Here is a 17,554-nt window from a genome sequence, read left to right on the forward strand (position 1 = left end):
GAAGACTGTTCACCGAAAATTTGCGACAAAATTTTAACTGTTTCTTCAAATGAAATGTCTCTTGGGTTCTTGGGCAGAATGTAATTAGTGTATCGTTCATGCTCAATGGTCCCCAGCTTTCGTAGTAGCACCCTGATCTTGGCAGCATCATCAAACGTTTCTAGGTCAACATTAAATACATCTTCATATTTCTTGTACCAAGATTCGAATGTTACACCAGCCAAACCATCAAAATGAAATTCATGAATGGAATCAATGACATAATTAGCATGCGATTTAGCAGAAGCATTTGTAAGTCCATTCTTGTTCAGGTTCATTTGCTGGGTCAGTGTTTCAAGTATGCGAATCTGGAACTGCTCGAAACGTTTTTCATGGCGCTCAAGAAAAGCTTCAAATTGATCAAAGGTAATAGACATCTTGATAAATTAACCCGTCGCCAGTTGTTATGTCTCGTAGGTTGAACGCTTTATTCAGATCTTAAGCTATTCGAATAACCCCAGGCTAGCACTACTCAGCGACTTGAAGACCAGAGAGAAGACACGAGTAACAGAGAAAACGCTTTACTACAAGGTTCGTTTTTGTACAGAAAATCGTAGGTATTTATAGATGTTTGCTTAAGTTAAATCAACATCCTAATTCAGCCAATCCACTTAACGACATATATTGCTACTGACCAATGGTAGCATGCCACGTTGGAACTCCAGAATGTTCTGTCGTACTCTGATTGGTTGGGGCTCTTTTTGAGCCTCTGGAGGCTCTGCTGGGGTTCTCAGGAAGCCGACTTAACACACCTGAACTAATGATAGGGAGTGAAGTAGTTGAGCGTGTTGACAGCTTCATTTATCTTGGTAGTCTCATCAGCCTTTGTGGTCTGGTGTGTGACGAAATCTCAGCACGGATACAGAAGGCTCGTCTAGCTTTCGCCAACTTGCGTCATTTATGGCGTAGGCGAGATATCCGTCTAGCAACAAAAGGACGGGTTTACTGTGCAGCAGTTCGTTCCGTCCTACTTTATGGCAGTGAAACATGGAAGATAAGAGTAGAGGATATTCGTAGGCTACTAGTATTCGATCATAGGTGTCTTCGACGCATTGCTCGTATATCCTGGGACCACCGGGTAAGTAATGCAGATGTTAGGAAACGGGTACTAGGTAATGGTGGCAAATCGATTGATGAAGTAGTGAAACTTCACCAGTTGAGATGGCTGGGACACGTGTTACGTATGCCCAACCACCGACTGCCCCGACATGCAATGCTTTATGGTATAGGAGCAGGTTGGAAGAAAGCTAGGGGCGGCCAGACCAAAACATGGCATAAATCCATGAAGTCACTGACAAGTGGACTGGGCCATGTTGGTAGGTGTAGACTACCTGGTTGGGGTCCGCGAGATGATAGCAACCGATGGTTAGAGACCTTGAATGACATGGCTCAAAATCGTTTGCAATGGCGAAGGTGCATCCACTCCTTGTGTTCTACCAAATTCTAATCTTCTGAATTCTTCATGTCCGTATCCTTTTTCTCTTTCCAAATTTATTTCACCGTATTATACTCCTTCAATAGCATCTTCAAACCCTTATCTTTCACATAATACTTATACTCTTACTAATTCTACCAATATGGGATTTGAATCGACAACTGCATCTCTGTGCTAATGTGGTATGGCAACTGGAACTGATGTACGTACGTACGAAGTTCTACGTTGTAACTGACTGACTGACTGAATGTTTTACATATCAGTCTACAGAGTCAAATGCTGCTTTCAAGTCAAGAAAAACTATCATTGTCGGACGCCGATAAGCGTGTCTGTGCTCTAAAACTTGACGAATGGTGAAGATGTGGTCGATACAGCCACGACCAGGTCTGAAGCCAGCCTGATTTTCTCGTGTTTGGAGTTCACGAGTCTTAGTTAGGCGCCTGATAATTATTGAGGCTAGTATTTTAGATGCTATGTTAGTCAGACTGATCCCTCTATGGTTATCGCAGGATGATTTTGACCCCTTTTTATATATTGGGACAATCAGTGATTGTGACCAGTCGGATGGGATTACATCCGTCTCCCAGATTTTAGCCAGAATATTAGTCAACCTAATCGCTAACATTGGACCACCATATTTAAAGACCTCTGGAACCAATCCATCAGGACCAGCTGCTCTTCCTCATTTCAGATTACTTATAGCCTTTTGAACTTTAAGTAGGGTCGGGGGGCCTACTTCAATGTTCCATTCAGGTTTTCTAGGAATAGTGGGTAGTTGTGCAGTAGCTGAAGGCCAGCTAAACTGCTCCTTAAAGTGTTCCGCTCATCGTTCTAAACGTTTGGGTTGAGAGCAGATAAGGGTTCCGTCTTTTTCCGAGATTGTCTCACTTACACTTGACTTCTTAATTCCGGTTTCTTTTATTAGTCTGAATGGTTGCCTGGTGTTGCCTACAGCCGCTGCCTTTTCCATCTCTTTTGCTTTCGTTGCTCACCACTGCTCACGATCGTTCCTTAGACTTTTAGTTAACCTAGATCTAATTTCTTTACGCTCTTCGTCATGTTCAGAGCCTGATGGGATGAGTTTACGCGAATCCATCAGTGAAATAGACTTAGAAGAAATCCATTGGTTTTTCGGAGCCCTATGGTTTAAATGACTGATAGATGTTACTGCTGTTTCCACAGCTGTTCGTATGTCTTTCCAAGCAGCATCTGGGTCAGTCTCGTTTACAGAACTGCCTAGATGTGAACTCAGTTGTTTCTGGAATTCGCATTTGGCTTTCTCGTCCTCCACTTCAATCCTAATGGGTCTTCTTAGTGTACTTTTCCTGCCTCCATTGAAGCGCAGACAAATGCGCGCTCGTATTAAAGCGTGATCAGAGTCTAAACAAGTATTCCAATACGAGCGACAATCTTCTATTGAGCCTCTCCAACGATGACTGATGACAATATGGTCTATTTGAGTCCATCGTTGGTTTGGTGCAGGTGGTCGCCATGTTAGACGATGTCTCTCCTTATGCTTAAAATTAGTGCTTGCTAGAAATAAACGATTGTCTGAGCATAGTTGCAACAGACGATCACCATTATCGGTTCGTTGAGCCGGAATACTAAAACACACACCTAAATGTCTTTCTGTTTGATTTAAGCTGCCTACCTGGACATTAAAGTCACCCGCTATGACTACTATGTCTGAGCGCTTAGCTTTCTGAAGAAGCTCAGAGAGTTTTCTGTAAAAGTCATCTTTCACTTCATCATGGCTGCAGTCAGTGGGAGCGTAGGCAGAAACGACGAAAAGGCAACGACGTGTGTCCCTATCCTTCCGAGTTCTTACGGAGCCATTTAGCCGGACAGCACACAGGCGACTGTTAACGGGGATCCATTCTAGTAGTGCCTGTTCTGCCCTTGTACTTAGTGCTATGCCTACACCTGCAAGTCCACGAGAACTAGCCAACGGGTCGCCAGATACACGGAGGGTGTATTTAGTTGGCTGTCCATTTTGGCGAGGTGAGGTCAAGTGAATGACCACACTGGGATCCTGTATGCGTGTTTCGGAGACACAGCATACATCAATGGTACGAGATTCTAGGGTTTTAGCTAAGGAGGTCTGTTGACCGATTTGGCATAGGGTACGTACGTTGAAGGCTCCAATGTGTAGTTTGGAGCGAGGTTTTAGTAGACCTGGGACAGCGTTTCGCGCACTAGAATCGTTGGCCATGGTGACACTTGAGGAGGAAACCGAGAGAGGAAGTTTAGTGTTGAAAGTCAAGGTAGAAGGAATAGTAGGAATTGAAGAAGGAGATTGATTATGAATACAGTGGTCTTGAGTGCTGTTAGAGGTATGAGGGCAGTTATCACTTCCCGGTTGCCCACACCGTGGAAGGGTTCTTCTAGAGGTACCTGAAGAGGAAATTGGGTTAGAAGTGGTCTTAATGACCTGAGAGTGTGACCGCAGTGCCCAAGGGACAACTGCTTGAGGTCGGTCACACACGACCTTTTTGTGGGTAGTTTTTGTGTTAGCTCCGTTCTTCAAAAAAACCTTACCGCCGTAGACGGATATCCGTGGGATAAGGCGAGGTGTGCATTTTTAGGGTCGACCTTTTCTAACCCCACCCCTCCTTGTGGAAAGGCAGCATCGCTGTCATGCTGGTTGTCTGAAGGAAACACCTTACTGCTGTCACACCTCTGTACAGTCAGCAGTACGACTTTGCCTTCGGACCTTGGATTTGCTGCTTTTAGTCTCACCGCTCTTCAAACGACCTGCCTGGCATGGTAGAACCTTGAGAAACGATTGTTCCAGCCAGCATAGCCCGATTGATTCATCACGATAGGCAAGCCCGACCACCACGTCAAAGTAGCAGCAACGGTCGGGAATGTTTTACAAATAATTTTGCTCCACTTACATTCGTAATGATGATTTAAGTTACTTTTGAACTAACAATAACCTATGAGACAGAATTAATTGTTATGTTGGTGTTTTGTAGCACAAACAATATAAAAATGACTTCTTACCACTTTCTCATAACCCCGCTCTTGCATAATGAACGAATGAAAGTTTGTATTTCGATGAACTAAAAGGTACAATAACAGTGGACTACTGTCTTGAGACAATGTCGAAGCTGCTGTATCACAGATTGCAGTGAAATTTATTTGCGGTGATGATGGTTGAGTAACTATATTTAAATGTCCATTTAATGTAGCACCACCTGGCTGTAATCGAGGGGCTGAAGTAGAAATAACATATACAGGATGAATGTAGCCGCCCAACACACTTGTTACACAATAAATATTTATTCAAATCTACAATCTTATCACGAATTTATATGACAGTAAAACAAGCAGTCGTGTGGACGGATACAATCAGAAATACATGTTACCGTTGCATTTGTAATAGTTACGTTATTGGATATATTGTAAACGTTCATATATACCTCATGTAAGTTTGGCTATATTGTCCTTGGGTTATTTTGTCTATGCATACAAACTAGTCAACCACTAATTTTTACTCCACTACACCTCACTGAAAACGTGCATCGCACAAGTTTGGTTAGTTGAATTTGCTCGTTTGAAATATAATTGGTATATATTTCTCCATTCATTGGTAAAATTCATATATTAGCCTAGGGCCTTAATGAAGGTCCTGGGTTCAAATTCGATGTGCAGGATCATGAATGCGCGCAGCTGAGGAGTCCCATACTGGAGCGAAACGGCTGTTCATTGCGCCCAGGTTTTTAATGGTGGTCTAGCATCGGTCCATTCATCACACCAATCTAAACTCAAAGATCTCCACAACCCTATATTGATAATCTGAATATATGTCAGGAATACGTCTAAACAGATATACGAAGTAACTCACACTGGAGTAGACAATAACATGAACACGTTAATGATGATCAGTTGCAGAGTAATTGAAACCACAAAGAGATCAAGAGCTGTTCGAGTTAAATTTTGTGACTTTATTAAAGTTCACTAAAGACTCTAATTTTATTATTATTGTTATCAAATAAATTTTATTTTTTCATTTAAGTTGTAATAAGCATCGGTTGTCTGGTTCCTTCCAGTTTGGTTAGCACTTTAATTACTTTGAAAAACAATCTAGTAACATCTTAGAAACGTCTGATATCACATAAAACTTAAAACAAAAAAATATTTATTCGAACATTAAAATATTCATAATAATGCAGCTACATATGAACAGCCTTCAGTTTATTATCAAAAACTTTAATCAGAACAGCGAATTGGAAGTTTAACATATTCGTATCAGATTATTTTGGCTATATAATCTGAAGTCAATACACAAACTTTTCAACCGAAGCCTGTTATGTTTCAATGAATTCTTTATTTTATTTATTTAAATACATAAATATTGGTACAAGGAATCACCAGATAAATATGCGCCGCACAAATCTCATTGGATTTGTGTGAGGGGTGTGGTACTGCCCGGGTGCCCAAACCGAAGCAGGTGGTTTTCTTAGGGGGCCACATCCCGAGCCTTTGACCTAAAGGTCTAGTCCACAAGGCAATGGAGCATTGTAAGGAGATGCAGTCCCATGGTAGACGGTGACCAACGATTGATTTATACGCCATTTGTTCCTTCAGGATACTGGAGCCCATGTGCACCATTGGTTTAGAATCAGGATTTTCCAACTCCCCTAGGTGGACTTTCCGTGTCCACCAACCCGGTTAAAGCATCGGACATTCGCTTTTCGTCCTCTCACTTTCGTGAACAACACCTCGCCACGAGAAGGCAGTGAGTAGGACTTCCCTAGCAGAGGCTATATACGTGTGGCCATGTGAGAGCATTTCCAGAGGAAGAGCGGACTTCCCCACTCTCGGCCGTATATACATCGATTAACATTAAATTCATCTTTCGTAGATGTTAATGTGTTAATGAATTTCGAAAATCTAACATTAGCATTATTTGTAATTGTAAAAAGGAATATTAGTGAGTGAACTTGTGCACAAAAGACTTAATGCCTAAGACTAACTTGACTTTGGCATCACATGAGTTGTATCCATTATTGAATCAACTTGATTTTTTTGAGTAACTTCATCTTGTAAAGAAAAAAGTGTTATTCGATAAGGATTTCGTCCTAGAGAATTTGAATCTTTAATATTATTTTCTGAATAAGTTGATATAATCTTCTCAATAGATCCAGCCTGAGTAGTAAGTATCAATAAAAGTAGTGAGCTGACATTTGACAGTAAATGACACTGTTCGTTTGATTTGATAGTTGATTCTGACGTCAAAAGATCTGGAGAAACATTTTTTACTGGTTCAACAACTGCAACATGAGGACTGTTCTGTATATCTGATTTTGTTGAACCATTCGCAGTGCGACTGAAGTAACCACCAAATGTGACGATTGTAACTAAACTACCTAAAATTAAGAAGATATATGAATTTCAATAATAGAGCACAATTTACTAGGGTACACCATTAAACACAACTACCGCTACTAACTCAATGGGTGAACAAAGTCAACTAAATATATTTGTGTCCGACAACCAATGATCAAACATCGCTTATTTCATCAGAAGCTTGTCAGTACACAATGAAACTAGGTAAATGCAAATCTTAACAATGATTAATCACTACCAAGTGACTACACTAAACACATTTATGACCCTCAATCCAGAAACACTAACAATGATATGTGGTTTACCTGCACAACTAACTTCAAAAAGAGAGTCTACTAGGGAGATATACATACAGTAAAGTAGTTTAGACATACCTGCAATAGACGCCGCTGCACGCCATATTAAATTGTATTGTTCAATACCGTGTAATAGTGTTGGGACAGGACGATTTTCAGAAAAGTTAGACAATAATCGGTAAACTAGAGCAGGAGCAAGAGGAGCACTGAAATGCAAAAGAGGGAAACGACTAACAGACAATCAGGCTAAATAATAAAAAGCAGTTGATCTGATTTTAAAATGCGATACTTGAGTTTGTGTAAAGACACATAATAAAACGGACAAACACTCAGAGGGAGTAGCTGCTTTAGAAGAAGCAAAGTAATAAGGTTACTGCTAGTCGAAATCCCCTCTAGGGCTGCTGCCGGATCCAAGTGCCGATGAAGGACGAAGGTTGGGGATGGGGTTAGCGACCGCATCCCGTAGAAAATTAACTCGCTGAAAAAACGCCAACCAGAAAAACTAATTCAAACCATTTAAACTCTGCTTTGGAAGCTAAAAGATATTCATTTAGAAGACTTATGGCGTCTCGCGATGAATGCCTAGTTCCCTCAGAGGTCACGAGGCTGATGCCCCTTCTGAAAACCAGCGTAACCATTAATTAAGGTACATGGAATGTTCGTACAATGTGGGAGACCGGGGGAGTCATCCAAATCGCTGCAGAAATGAAAAGATACAACCTGGAGGTGCTTGGAATCAGTGAAACACATTGGACGCAGGTTGGACAACAAAGACTAGCTTCAGGGGAGCTGCTGTTATACTCGCTGCACTGATGTTATCCAAACAAACACTGAAAGCGCTTATCGGATGAGAATATCGCGGACCAAGGATCATCAAAGCCTCCTTCAAAACAAAGAAAGAGGGCATTACAATGAACGTCATCCAATGCTATGCGCCTACCAACGACGTCAATGAAGACGTTAAAAATCAATCCTACGATAGGCTGCAACTAATCGTCGAGAAGTGCCCAACGAAGGACTTGATCATTGTGATGGGAGACCTAAATGCCAAGGTTGGAATGAACAACACCGGATACGAAGGCATCATGGGACGACATGGACTAGGAGAAAGGAACAAAAATGGTGAGATTCGCAAACCTATGCGCCTTCAATAAACTGGTCATAGGTGGCACCATATTCTCACACAAAAACATACACAAAGCCACTTGGATTTCACCGGATCACACTACACAGAATCAAATCGATCATATGTGCATCAACAAAAAGTTCAGGAGGACTATGGAGGATGTGAGAACAAGGAGAGGAGCTGATATAGCATCCGATCTTCACTTAGTGGTCGCCAAGATGAAACTAAAACTTAAGAAGCACTGGACAACGGCGCGGACAACATCACAAAAGTTTCATACGGCCTTTCTTCGAGATGCTGACAAACTCAACAAATTCAACATAGCCCTCAGCAACAGGTTCCAGGCCTTTCATGATCTACTCAATGGAGAGGGAACTACCATGGAGAGCAACTGGAAAGGTATCAAGGAAGCAATCATTTCAACATGTCAGGAGGTTCTGGGCCAAAAGAAGTACCACCACAAGGAATGGATCACTGTTGGTACACTGGATAAGATTGAAGAAAGGAGGAACAAGAAGGCAGCAATCAATACCAACCGAACAAGCGCTAAAAAGAGCCAAGGCACAAGCCGAATACACAGAAGCAAACAAGCAAGTGAAGAGGAGCATCAAAGCCGACAAACGTAAATATGTGGAAGATTTAGCAATGACAGCGGAAAAGGCTGCAAGAGAAAAAAAAAAGACAACTGTACGACTCGCTGGAAATTATCGTAAACCAGAACGACCAGTGAAAAGCAAGGAAGGCAAAGTAATCACCAACAAATCGTGCATGCAGGACAGTTGACAGACTCGTTCGAGGTAAAGACCGGTGTCAGGCAAGGTTGCTTACTCTCACCCTTTCTCTTTCTCATGGTGATCGACTGGATCATGAGGACGTCAACATCTGGAGGGAAGCACGGGGTACAGTTAGGATGCAGCTGGACGATTTAGACTTCGAAGATGATCTGGCTCTTTCATTATACACGCAACAACAAATGTGGGAGAAAACGACCACTGTAGCTGCAGCCTCAGTAGCAGTGGGTCTCAATATAAACAAAGGGAAAAGCAAGACTCTCCGACATAATACAACATGCACCAATCGAATTACACTTGACGGAGAAGCTTTGGAGGATGTACAAACCTTGTTCTACCCTCGCACTTAGTGATATGTCTGAAGCTGACAGTTTACGAGAACTAGCCATCGGGTTGCTCTCCGTTTTGGCGAGGTGAGGTCAAGTGAATGACCACACTAGGACCTTATATGTGTGTTTCGGAGACGCAGCATACATCAATTGTACGATATTCTAGGGTTTAGGCCAAGGAAGACCGCTGGCCGACTTGACATAAGGTGAGTACGTTGAAGGCTAGAATGTGTAGTTTGGAGCGAGGTTTCAGTAGACCTGGGACAGTGTTTCATGCACTGGAATCCTTGACCATGGTGACATTTAAGGAGGAAGTTGAAAGAGGAAGCTTAGGATTGAAATTCAATGTGAGAGGCATAATAGGAATTGAATAAGGAGACTGGTTATGAATACAGTAATCTTGAGTGTTGTTAGAGATATGAGGGTGGTTATCACTTCCCGGTTGCCCACACCGTGGAAAGGTTCTTCTCGAGGTACCTGAAAACGAAATTGGATTAGAGGTGGTCTTAGTGACCTGAGGGCGTGACCGCAGTACCCAAGAGTCAGTTACATACGACTTTTTCTAACAATACTCCTCCTTGTGAGAAGGTAGCATCGATGTTTTGCTGGCTGTCTGAAGGAAGCACCTTACTACCGTCACACTTCTGTACAGTCAGCAGTACGACTTCGCCTTCGGACCTTGGGTTCGCTGCTTTTAGTCTTACTGCTCTTCAACCGATCTGTCCGGCATAGTAGTACCTTGAGGAACGATTGTTACAGCTAGTATAGCTCAATTGGTTCATTACGATAGGTGAGCTCGGTCACCACTTCTAATCCAATTTTATTTTCAAGTACCTCTAGAAGATCCCTTCCACAGTGTGGGCGACTGGGAAGCGATAACTGCCCTTATACCTCTATCACCACTCAAGAGCAGCAACGGTCGGGACGAAGAAAAATTTACCGACAACGAAAAATTAAGATTGGTGGGGCATATAACTCTAAGTGAGTAAACTTTGAAATTTTATAAAAGAGACAATAATCTTGTTAAAACTTAGAATATCGGTGTTTGATAGCAGCATGATATGTTTGGGTTACAGAAGTAAGATGTTAGAGGAAAAGCGTTATCCTGAACCGAGATCTGTTTACGTGCTCCAGCAAATTGATCATAATTCGGATGATCTATTTACATACTTCTACTAGAATACAAATGAAGTGAATCCCGGATAGAACAAGTGTTGATGAAAGGTCAGAGTTTTTAATTATTCAAACACATAAATATCGGTACGAGGAGGTGCTATGGTAGCCGGTGACCAACAATAGGTTCATACACCATTTTTTAGTATCCTGGATCCCACGTGCACCATTGGCTTTGAATCAGGGTTTTCCGATTCCCGTAGATGGATCCTCCACATAAATCAACTTCGTTAAAGCACCAGAAATTCGTTTTGCATCTTCTCAGTATCGTGAACAACATCCCTACTGAGAGGGGGTCATGAGTAAGACTTCTCTGGAAGTGGCTGTATATGCGTGGACACATGAGAACGAACTGTCGCCACCCTCAGTTGATGGTGGCTTAGATGGATTATATGATAATAAGAAGTCAGATGCTGAGTAGAAAATAAAGAAGTAGGGGGACTATGGTAAATCATTTGTGTGGCGTAGGTCACCAACAACATATCCTGGTTTGTACTAACCCAGAATCATTTTAAATGGAGGAAATTTGCCTATACTGATTCAGCTTTAGCATTAGTTCTCCATTAGTCATGGTCTTTTCAGTTTTGTAAAATGGCCCAGTCAGGCATTAAGGTAGAATACGTTAATCACTGAACCGGAATCGGAGATCATAACAAGCAGATTAGTTTTCGGATACTAAACTACGTATAAGATTATTTAAAGTAAGAGTAAATGAGGTATTTTGCATGGAAATCTGTGTAAGATAGAATACCTGAAAGAATGATTCCAGTTCCCTTAGTCGGAACTCCGGGGACGTTTAGATGGCTATTAAAGAGGTTTGAAGAAAAGTTTGTTTCAAAGTTAATACTTATTATTGGTACCAATCAGCTCAAGGGCCACTTTAGTCATAGGGTAATCCATATATTACCTGTTTCGGTTTTAAATTACTTGGTAGCGGGTGACAATGACTCACGATTTAGATCAATTTACCGAGCGGCCCACAAATTTTTGACTAGGAGTTATCTCTGTTACAAGTTCAATATTGTGCATTAGTGGCGATTGTCGTTACTTATGCACAAAGAGTAAGACGTTGCTACGATAAGTTCACCAACAGAAAGCTATGACTTAAAAAGATAGCACCCGTCAGATACTCTCAAACGGTTTTGTGTGCAAACAATCAAGTCACTTAAAAAGCTTTGATGAAGGGGTATGTAGAATTTCAGACTTTACATATATGAGGGTTTATCTAAAATCTAGCATCCACATAGTTTATGATTTACTGACGATGATGGTATTATTAGCCATGTTCAAGGAACAAGTACTCTTTCGCCAACGGAAAATTCTAACCTCTATGAGAGATGAGAACGTTCCTACTATTCTGCTATGTTGGGCTAAACTAAATGCTCAGGAGCCGAGTGGAATTCAGCTCATTAAGACTGGCGGTATCTTAAGTTACGAGAACTTTTAAATGCGACGACGCAATTGAACTAAGGTTTGTAATGGTTAACGCACTATGATTACCGAGTAGTATAGGTGAAGTCAGCTTCATTACTAAGCGCTTTTAGAACAAACCGGACCAACTATCCATGTTGTTGAAGGAAGAGCGGATACGGGTAAATGTGGCGAGAAAGCATTTAGTGCTAATGAGTTACAAAACCACATGAATAGTTTATAATAAACTCACCACTTCCCCCAAACAACAGAAACGTAAACCTGTGGTAGAGGAGCTGATAGTTCTTTATACATTTGTCTAGAGAGAAACACTATACACAACAAATGAGCTTCGCAATGCAACAAGTAAGTATTGTCTCTAAAAACAATCAGTGGCAAAATTAAACTTACTGGATAGGCAGATTGGTTATAAGCCTGAAAAGTACAGGGAACAAACACTCAATTACAGATAAACAGCGAGGACCTAGAGAAAACACTGTTTGACTGAAGATAACTATACCCTCAGGAGAATTAACAGAGAAGTGAGAGAAAAATCTAGCTTCAGAGCAGTGCTCCATCAAGTATTTCACCGACAAACGCAGAATAAGTAGTCCATTTTGAGCAATTAGTACCGTATCTTCGCATCTACAAATATAGAACAATTGTTAAATAAATCTACATGTCTGGTGAAGCTATTAATTCTGACATCTTTGATATGAGAAATTGAATGAGGTTGGGAATGTTACGAGATTGGAGGTTATTTTTCTTAAGATCCTTGAGCAAAGTTTTATTTGCTTTTTCAAAATCTATGAGAGAGCTTGTATCAAGAGTTTGGTGAGCTGAGATTTAATTTCACACACCTGCTTTTTGTTGTTGAGCCAACGGAAGACAGAAATTCCATCCAATATTCGCTGTTAGGTGATATTCCATCAGTCCCGACAAACCTTTGTAGGGGCTCATCCTTAGACACATTGACAAGAGTGCTGTAACTTGAACCCATTTTTTGTAGTGTTGTATAATATTAAGCTACCACCAAACCTGAAGGTCACACTTTGGTGTGAATAAAGTTAATGACACTTCAGAAAACAAGTGATCAGTCGTTACACAGAATACTATCATCAAAAAAATATTTGAGATTTTGTACTTAGTGATGGTTGAAAAATGTTGTGATGAGTTGTATTCATCAGTTGCGTCAACCCATATGTTAAATCCTCACAAGTCATGTTACTACTTGTCGTGCAGATTGTTTTTTTCTATAATGCAGCTTACGCTTTGGAAAAAAGTCAAGGCGCTCTTGGACCTCGCATTTTTACATTTGTACATGGTGATGTGGATGCCAAACTTAATTTCTCTGCAGCGGAACATTACTGTCAATCTATTGGACGGCTTTCTGATACGAATAACATGGATGACTCAAAGGATAAACAAAACCGTCAGCACCTGTTTTCTAATCCGTCACAAAGTCATAAGGATGGCATGGTCCTACGAACTTCCCTTGCATCCGTGCACTCATATCCAGAAAATCTAGCTTTGGTAAAGTGGGTAGCCAAACAAGAAAAGCATTCATTTTGGATAGGAGGCAAAATTACTAAAACAATGAATGAGTTTACAAGACCCATTTATGTTTTGCATTGGGTTGACGGTAGTAAAGGTGATTTCAGTCTTCTTCGCTTACCTAATCCAGAAATAACTTCCATGCGAGTTGGTGAACACAGATGCACGTCTGTTGATTATAGTTCTGGACAATGGGGGGTTCATTTATGTTCTGAAAAGAAATATTTTGTTTGCCTTACAGTCCCAGTTTTCAATACAGAAAATCATGAATCTCCAAAGCAGAAGGAAAAATCATCACCCTTTTTGGAAAAGAAATCTGAAACACATGATGCTTTAATTGATGATGAAATGGGAAGTACGTTATTATAATTAGTGTACTATTTTGAAGATTCTATAAGTAGGTAGAACCAAACGTTTCCATAATCAGTGTTAATCCTTGAATTTTTGTTTCTTTGTTGTTTGTATATAAAATCAGTACTAAACAAATATACTGTTCAAAATAAGTTTTTTTCCTAAGTTTATTCATTAGTTCACAGGTGCCTCTCATGAATGAAAGGAAACTGATGTACTTGATAGTTTTATAGTCTTTAAGATCGATAAATATGCACTTGATTGTTCTGTATATGTAATAAATATATTAACTTATTATTAGCTAACCGGATATTTTACGTCCAGAACTATGTACAATATCCTTATTTTTATGTTATTATGGTCTCCCAACTTTTAAGAAACAGCCGATGTTATCAACTCCCTATAAAACTTATTTCAACTTTGCATAAATGCTAAATCATGAGTTTTGTTTTGATGTAAGTAGACGAAATTAAGTTTTATTTTTTGGTCCCGTGTTTATAATTCAGTGAAGTCTGTTATACCATCTATTTATAGTTCTTAGGTGTAATTGGAGAATGTAAGACGATTCGAAATTTAGTCCGATAAATTTCTCTTTACTTTAATTGTCAAATCATGATAAATTTACATCTGAAATGAAACTGACGTGTGTTGAGTAATAGTACTTTTTTAAATGAAACTATGACCTTAACAATTCCTCGTGTATGGCAACTTTAAAATGCTTGAGAATTGATAAGAATGGATTGGTTCGTTCACATGGTCCTTACGACGTTTTTACTCACTTTACGCTGAGGGGTTATTTTTATTTAAAGAAGGTAAAAATTCATGGCTCTACGTAGGTAGTAATAATACACAGTAAATCAAATATGGAAGTAGTTAACCGTCCAGTTTTTCCAGGTTTTCTATGGTGGTCAAGCCTCAATTGACTCATGATTTCAACTATAAAATTGCTAAAATCTCCACAAACACCCCTTCTGATAACTGTAAAATTGACAATTTCTGATGTAATATGTAACAAGTGTTTTTATAATTTCTCACAAATGTTTCTACAAAAACTTCTGGTATATTTTCGAAAAAATAGTAATTTACCAATCATTTAATAAGGTTTATTTTAATATTATTGATAGAGGAAGATTCAATTGAACTTTCTCCATAATCTCATAATAAGTGGCCCGAATAATAATTTAGTCATCCGTATTTATAGATAGCTGGGTTAAATTAAACGGAATAGGGTACCTACATTAAATCCCTAAGAAGCGTACGTAAATGTTCCATGAAGTGAGATGTCTGATATCTAAAACGTATTAATATATAGTTTCATAGAGTGCATTGATCAATAGATTTTCTGCAAGGTTAATTATGATTGCTTGGGATCATAAAACCTTTTATCCATTCTTAAGTGAACAAAATCCTGAGTATCTTTATATTCGAAAGTCTGTTTGTAATTGCACATTCCGATTTAGCATAAATTACATACGTAAAGCTGCAATATGCAATGATTATAGGTTTCTGACAGTTATTTAGCGACATCCAGATTAAGAATATGAATCAGTAGTAACAATTTATGCACAGGAAACTGAATTTTCATTATTGAGTATGTGAGGTGCAATAATTAGAATTGTATAGAAATCAATACAATAACAATTTCGAAATATTTTGAAACCCTTCAGCTTCAATTCTTGATTGCATTTTCCATATCATCAATATAAAGTGGTACCATTAATGAACGTGTGTTATGCTTTTTATCAATAAACTGCATCTGTGTCTTTAATACCACATATAATATTCTTTTTTTTGACTGTAGACAATAGGTACCTATTGAGATCATTTTGACGTAATAAAGAGTGTGGTATATTCTAGTTTATGGAAGCTACTTTTAAGTTGATCTTAAATATAAAATAATAGATAAAATATACAAAAAATTTCCAATTAATTTCTCATTATAAGAACAGTTTAGTTTATTGTTGATTACGCTACTCAAGTGAAGCTAAACCACCATGAAAAACCTGGAAGCACTGGACGGCCGTTTCGTCCTATTGTGGAACTCCTCAGCAGTGCGCATCCACGATCCTGCACTCGCGAGATTCGAACCCAGAACCTATCGGTCTCGCGCCAGAGTACTTAACCGATAGACCACTGAGCCGGCATCCAACGGTGTCAATGTCTAACTTCAACTAATCCCCGAAATTGGTTGACACATCCACCATTGTCATCAATGAGTCACTCAATTTCATGGAGTAGTTGAAGTTCGACATTAACTCCGTCCCATAATAGGACGAAACGGCTGTTCAGTGCTTCCAGGTTTTCCATGGTGGTCTAGCTTCAATTGACTCATGATTTCATCTATGAAAATACTGAAATATCCACAAAAACCCCTTCTGATTACGCTACTATCCAAATACGAGTCACTTTGCGTTTAAACGTTTATTTTATTATTATTCTTATTACTACTAGTAGTATGTATGTATTATGTACTTTTTACTTACTATCTGTAGCTCATCTCATTGTGCTCAATAACTCGAATCTCGTTCGTTAGCTTAATATTTCGTATACTTATATAAAGATTCATGTATGTCAAAGTAAAACCAGATGAAGATCTAAATGAAAACAAAATTTTTAGCTTATATGTATTGTTCTACTTTGTACTGCATTAATAACCAGTGCTTATATCCAGATTTATTAACTAATCCATATACCCTGGAAGTTAGTTTACTCGTCAGGTCGGTTCTTCGGAGAAGCATTAGCAAATGTGTTAAAATCAGATCTAGTTTAGTTCATTACTTGTTAGGAGTAAGCCATAAGTCAATTTTTTTCAATTTTTTCTGGTAAAAGGTTCTCGTTTAATATGCGTGTAAGGTTTTACATTGATTGTAGGATTTAAATAGTAAATAATTGACTGTATTTGATGTTATCGAATCATCAATCAATGTCTACTATAACTAGTAAATAAGAATAATCTTTATAATGAAAATACTTAGCAAGTAAAGATGGACAGTAGCCAGTGACGGGATCGAGGACGCGCGTCTCGTCCTATCTAGGATTCGTCAGCTGGATGTACCTGCATCTCGGACTTGTTGTTCACTCCGGAAATCGAACCCAGTACCATTCACTTCAAACGTCATCGCGCTATCTGCTTATCCACTGATTCCTGATAACCTTCTGTTTTTGCTTCGTGTTATCCGCTTAACTACTGAGTTCATCTCATTGAACAAGCATGTGGCTACCAGGACTCAGTAGTTGAGTGGATAACATGACGGCGTTTGTAGCGAACGGTACAGGGTTGGAGTTTCAGAATGAGCACACACGTCAGATTGAACAGTCAACAGTAAATATGTTTTTAGATGGTGATGATTAAAGTAATAAAATACATTTGACTGTCAAACAAAATTGCATTGTCTTAGTACTGAAATTCATTGGTACTTACTTACTTACGTCTGTTATCCCCAATGGAATATTTATTGATACACGTTAAAATATGTAAGATCTTTATGTAAATGCAATGATTTAGATTTTTAAGGTATTTTTCATAAGTGTCGCACAATCTTAATAAATCACGTTTTTTTTCCTTCGAGAGTATTCACTTTGAATAAATCAGAGTAAAATCATTAAAAGAGAACACTAAAATTTCGGAAACGTACACCTAAAAGATATTGTGAATCTGACATTCGTAGTTGCAAGCGTGAGTCAATTGAAGCTAG

At 39.3% G+C, this 17,554-nt stretch overlaps 2 protein-coding genes across 2 annotated transcripts in view; one reads left to right on the forward strand and one right to left on the reverse strand.

Annotated features, from left to right (window-relative positions):
• The window catches only part of Smp_078710 (hypothetical protein), a gene marked incomplete at both ends in the record, with an annotated part of 37,293 nt that extends 24,339 nt beyond the window's left edge, over positions 1–12,954 (reverse strand). Inside the window, 7 exons of the mRNA XM_018797241.1 lie at positions 4,481–4,692; positions 6,457–6,849; positions 7,204–7,331; positions 12,208–12,333; positions 12,366–12,599; positions 12,634–12,771; positions 12,815–12,954. Coding sequence (XP_018652303.1) covers positions 4,481–4,692; positions 6,457–6,849; positions 7,204–7,331; positions 12,208–12,333; positions 12,366–12,599; positions 12,634–12,771; positions 12,815–12,954 — 1,371 coding nt within the window. The remainder of the gene's footprint in view (positions 1–4,480; positions 4,693–6,456; positions 6,850–7,203; positions 7,332–12,207; positions 12,334–12,365; positions 12,600–12,633; positions 12,772–12,814) is intronic.
• A 221-nt stretch (positions 12,955–13,175) lies between these two features.
• Smp_078720 (hypothetical protein) lies at positions 13,176–13,877 on the forward strand (the record flags this gene model as incomplete). Its single annotated transcript, XM_018797243.1, has 1 exon — positions 13,176–13,877. The coding sequence occupies one exon, from the start codon at positions 13,176–13,178 to the stop codon at positions 13,875–13,877; it is 702 nt and encodes a 233-aa protein (XP_018652304.1).
• Positions 13,878–17,554: the final 3,677 nt, after the last annotated feature.

Source organism: Schistosoma mansoni, chromosome 4 (assembly GCF_000237925.1).
Source record: "Schistosoma mansoni strain Puerto Rico chromosome 4, complete genome".
Lineage (NCBI taxonomy): Eukaryota > Metazoa > Platyhelminthes > Trematoda > Strigeidida > Schistosomatidae > Schistosoma > Schistosoma mansoni.